The 5734-nt window shown below is 34.9% G+C and overlaps 1 protein-coding gene across 1 annotated transcript; it reads right to left on the bottom strand.

Annotated features, from left to right (window-relative positions):
• Nucleotides 1-205: 205 nt before the first annotated feature.
• On the bottom strand, nucleotides 206-3746 carry LOC117317797 (putative ankyrin repeat protein PA3287). Its single transcript, XM_033872731.1, has 3 exons — nucleotides 3192-3746; nucleotides 2215-2313; nucleotides 206-1941 (listed from the first exon to the last, which is right to left on the bottom strand). Exons 1-3 carry the CDS (start codon nucleotides 3505-3507, stop codon nucleotides 1493-1495), a joined length of 864 nt encoding a protein of 287 aa, XP_033728622.1. The 5' UTR covers nucleotides 3508-3746; the 3' UTR covers nucleotides 206-1492.
• Between the last annotated feature and the right edge of the window lie 1988 nt (nucleotides 3747-5734).

Genomic DNA, 5734 nt, shown 5'->3' with positions numbered 1-5734 from the left:
CATATGCTCCGTATGCTACGGAAATAATATTGAAGTTGTTTATGGCAGTGTTGTATAGACATCCATGCTGTTGCCGGGCAGTGGGTTGCACAGGTAAGTTTTCCAGTGGGACGTTTAACGTGTATATCACTGTCATCTACACAGGCGATAAAATCTGACCTTGACAAGCACTGAGGACCCTTCTAACATGAACATCAAGACGTAGTTTTGATGAATGAAACATTTATTATTTGTATAAATATTCATTACAACAATTAGAAAAAGCAGCGAAGGCAGGATTTCAATATTACAATACAAAACGTGACAATTCAAGACGAAGTTAAAGTAAATACTATATCCACTGTGTCTCTTCATAATTTAAATCACTATCCGGCAATGTTAAAATGATAAGATATTCTCTTGTAGCGGAAATATTCCATTAATGTATATATCATGCTGTTAGTGAAAAAAAGTCTTTTTCAACGGATCATATTTTTGAGGATCGAAAATCGAAAAAAACCGCCAAAATAAATGTCCTTGAAAATGAAACAAATATGATTATACCTTTTCATTATATCAAAAATTAATTTCTGTTAAAAAACAGGCATTTCTAGTAATCGAAAAAAACATTAACTGTATCCTAAGCTCTATATAAATAGTTATGTGTTCTTTGAGAGCTATTATCTGATCTGACTCTCATTCATTGAAAAAAATCAAGAGTTCAAATCATCAAGGCAACATTTTGTATTTTCTGCCTTAGGTGCCAAAGCACATTAAACTGTAGCCGTGGAATAACACAGGCTCAGTAAACTCTACTACAGCATAGTGTACATCCAGTCAAAGCAGTACAATGAGTAAACATTGGTTAAAATAGTCTGATCAATACAGGTTCAATCGAAACATGAGAATCGAGCAATGCGGCCCAAGAACATTGGCTACTGTGACACAATATAAATGGCGAATGCTGATTCAGACATTCACTTAACCCAAACACATTCCGACCGGCATACGAAAGGCGTGAAAAGTAGCTATTGGTTCAAAACATGGATTCTAGTTAATGATTGCATTGCTAAATATGGCAATAAACACTGACACTGTTAACTTGTCAGAAACTCAACGGTTGGAACATGTTCGTAATATAATGGAAAGTTTTAAAGTGGATAATATTTACTGAAACAAAACAAGACATACCATATAATTACAATATCTTAATGAATCCATCAGCTTGTATAGCTTGAATGTATGATATGTATATCATTGAAGATTAATGACAAAAGTTTGTGTCTCATATAGTTCGTTCATAATTAATATTAAATATAATAAATTTGTGTGAATACTTAAGTATCAACTCAATAATCATGTCCAATATGAGCATAATCCGATATAAATATAACTTAATATGACCTCTTGCAACACAAAACGCACTCAAGAATCATCTAAAAATGTCACTGTGCCGAAATTCCATTTCATATTCATATACGGTTGCGTCAAATGAATAGTTCTGTGTCAATAGTCAATTCCGGACGCGGATAATACAAGGGTTATTTACACTTTCAAACATGTCCGAATAACTTTCAGTTGGCGTGTCTGAGCACGAACTGGATGCGTCACTGTTGCAATATTTCTGCTTGTTGTCTTTTTCATTTCGGCTTCTTAGCTTGTTGTAAACCTTTTTCAAGAAGCTCTTACGACGAAGCACTCTGCGGGCAACGCTCGATTCATCTAACCATTCGGAATCCTTCTTTGTTTCATATCCAGCTTTGATCAATCGTTTGCACAAAGCCGTGGATTCAGCACTTGTTGACTGAGATGCCAGGTACATAGCACTTTGTCCTAGTTTGTCGACAATGTTGACGTCACATCCGTATTTGATTAAAAACCGGCTTACTTTTTCCCGCTGTTCCAGTATGCCTATGAGAAGTGCAGATTTCCCTGTGCATTCCACCTCGTCAAGGTCAGCTCCTTTAATAATAAAAACCCCACAGAGTTCAATGAGTGAAATGCAGGGCATCGGTACCGAGAAGAAGATGTGTTTATAGCCGTAAACATCGAGGGAGTTCAAAACCAAGAAAATGCCGATATTTTACTATGATTTTTAAGTAATAAAATAATGTGATTAAAATGAAATCATAAACAGTTAACCCTAATGTTTCAATATGACTTTATATCTATGGAGAATGTGCTTGGGTTAAACATTTCATAAATTCTTTGATGAACCTATGGATCAATATTTACCTGATTTAACAAGGAGCTTAACGATCTCCAAATCATCGAAAACTACAGCTCTCATCAGAGGTGTCTGGCCCAGGCAATTTTTAGCATCCAAATCCGACCCTGAAAAAGGAACATAATTGATATATTATCACATATGCATATTCTACGAGAATGGTAGGGGTTAAGCTTGATAAAATTCTTATTAAGGTAACACATTTTCATGACAATGACAACCCATCTATTTATTCTACCTAATCAAATCATTAAGACTGAAACACCCATCCCCACGTTGGCACGTCGCACGAAAGATTAGTAAAAACTTTAATTTAACACCAATAACCTGTACGTTATTCGCAGCAACTCGTCTTCATGCATAATGTATGTGATGTAAGATCTGTCAATATGTGTTCTTACGAGATGATTTTAGACAAGACATGTATATCAATTCGATTTTTTTTTTGATTATTGTTAAATTTTATATTATCTAAAAAACACAATCGTTTTTGTATCTTCTCGTATGGCTTTTATACAGTAAGCCCCAATATGGCGTCATGTACATAGCTATATGATGTATCTTATTGTTTATTTTGGTATATCATTATTTATTTTTAGTTAAATATTTAAAGAAAAAAAAATCTTTTTTTAAAATATTTAAAGCGACATTGGAAGCGCTTGGTAAATTAATGTTTGCATACAGCAGGTTATAATGCAAACAGCGGTGGATGATCGCTAACAAAAATCATGCAGGAATAAATCGTGAGTGGAATGCTTACAGGCACACATTGGCACGATAACAAGGGAACGCCATTAACCAATCATAGCTGAATAGATCAATGTCGACAACGATATAGAATATTAATTATCGGCTGTCATGAACGTCACATTACATTGCTTTAATCGTCCCGATCATCGACATGAACCCGTATATAATTAATTCCTAGAATTTCACCACAACTTAGAAACAAACACTGATATGTACAAATTGTTTTAAATCTTACCGTATTTTATCAGGAGTTTGACGAGGTCAGGATGTGACCTTTCAACAGCCTCATGCAAAGCAATGTTGCGGTATTCGTCGGGTATATTTGGGTCACATCGGGATTCCAGGAGACCTCGTGCTACTTCAAGTTGTCCATAACGGACTGCACAAAAGAGCAGGCTCCTGCCGCTACTGTCAATAGAGTTGACACCACTTTCATCCATACTCAGCCGATTGGGTTCTGAGTTCGAACGCTGTCGGCATAACCTACGATGATTGTTTAAAGAGAATTCATCATCCAAAGAGTCTGTTGATCGTAACATTCGGAAACTCATTGTTCTAAGTGAGGACAGGTCCAAATCGTCAATATTAAAATCCAAGTCTAGGTGATGACTGTATTCTGTGTGGTATTACACAAATATACGTGTGAAATATTGTAAGTGAATAACAGTTGGTCCGAGGTACACAGTGTGTCACGGTAGATAGAGAAAGATGAACTGTGCTTGTCTAGTGTCTCCTGTCTTTATATATCAACACGTTACCTTTGTCTGTAGGTCAGATGGAAGGTCGCGACATTTCTTCATCGTCAATACATCAATCAAATGGCAATAAACGTAATTACTGAGGCCATTTAAACATAATCCTGACAGGTAGAAACATATCAGTGATCATGATTTCATGAATACAAAACTTCTCACTGCCACTCGCTTGGTGAAACAAACGATCTGATTGGACAAGAGTGTGTGAAAATGCCTGCGGGAACGTTAGCCCGATAACCAATGAAGACATTGTTTCCTCTGATTCGCTGCTAGGTTTATAGCGGTTCAGCGTACGATAGCGAATGATCAAGAAGCGAGTAAGGAAAGGTACACTAAAATATGGCGTCGCTTATGCATAAGAGGCCTTACTAGACATAACCAACACCTTTGAAGGAAGGGACGGATAATTGTGTCTGGAAACTTAGACAGTAAGCGTGAACGCATTGTCATCTTGATTCTGTTGTATTTACAAAAACATATGATTGTTTCATCGTCCCTTCAACACGACAAAACCTTAAAGGTTAATTTAATAATACGAATAAACAACCAATAAACTGTAAGAAATGATTGGCTACAACGTCAAAACAAATATTAAATTTGGTTGACATAAATCATACTTAGTTTTGTCGAAACATTTATAGCCAAAAGCAGCAGCGTTTTTTTCTAGTTTTCTCAACATCTCTTGCTTATGATTTTTGAGATTATTTCCTATGATTATTTTCAAATTCGTAATGCCACTGTTTTGATATTGTTTTGTTTTAATTGATTAAGGTTATCATAACGGCAATAATAATATAATAAAATGTATCTATCACTTATTATTTATGAAATTCATAATAATCTTTTACTTACTGACATTGACTACAATGTACGTTTTTCAGATATGTTTTAATGACCCAATGTCACCCACGTATGATGGTTCGAGGAAAAGGTTTTGATTGAAATATAGATAGTTGCTTAACAGGACATGTAAACCATATTTAGTAGTAACCTCATTGGTAGTGTTGGACCTGAAGGGAAGTATGTATACACACTAATGAGTTTTTTTGGGGTTATCGCCGTCAAGCTTTTTGACTGTCATTAAATACCAATATTTAACACCTTGTCTCACGATTAAGTGGATTTATTGATAATAATAACTGGTGTCATGACATAGCCAGGAAGTCTTTGGTTGTTATTGCTTCCAAGATATCTGACAGTAAACAACATTACGGAAAATATGTTTTTTTTATTTTTGTACCAGGTATTTTTACTTTGTTAATCAGAAAATGACAGTCAGTTTATCCTTTATGATATTTTTTTACGCCTGAGTAACCACGAGGAAGATATGATTCGTTGTTAATGGGATGATTAGGTTAACACTTACGCATAGACGCTGTGTAATGTGTAAGGGATCTATCCCAAGTTAAAACGGTTCTGACTAATTTGTGTTTCTCGATTAGATTTTACGGATTTGACATTTACTTGAAGTAATCTCTAGTTTACTGGCTAGCATAACATATACTTTTTCAGTCGTTTCAGAAGTTGCCTTAAAATTGCAAGCTTCTTGATCTGTTAAACAAGACATATACATGTTTTCCATTTTACATAGACTTGGTTTAAATTTATATTGATCCTACAATCATCTAACAGCTACATTCATTTAAAAACAAGACATGATATATACCAAAACAAAAAAACAAAAAAATAATAATACATAATTGTTAATTTAAGCACACAATGGAGTTTACAGCAGTCGTACACTTGCATGGCACTTTTAAAAAATATGAATAATTCCTATAATTGAGGGAATACTCGCCTTCCAATGCACATATCTGTAACGACCTTCTAGTACACTAGGACCACACAACACCAGATTAGAAGAACGTCCACTGGAACAAACACATTAAACTCTAGCTCAAATGTTTAAAGTTAAAAATCTAAACATCACTGATATCAAAGGACCAGGTTGCAGAACACATTATAGTTATGGTAAAGCTTTATATTGCACGCGAATAATAAAATAAAAGCAAAGCAGAAACTG

Source organism: Pecten maximus, chromosome 19, assembly GCF_902652985.1.
Source record: "Pecten maximus chromosome 19, xPecMax1.1, whole genome shotgun sequence".
NCBI classification, from domain to species: Eukaryota; Metazoa; Mollusca; class Bivalvia; order Pectinida; family Pectinidae; genus Pecten; species Pecten maximus.
Note: the sequence above shows the minus strand (reverse complement) of the source record. Positions and strands in the feature narration are given on the sequence as shown.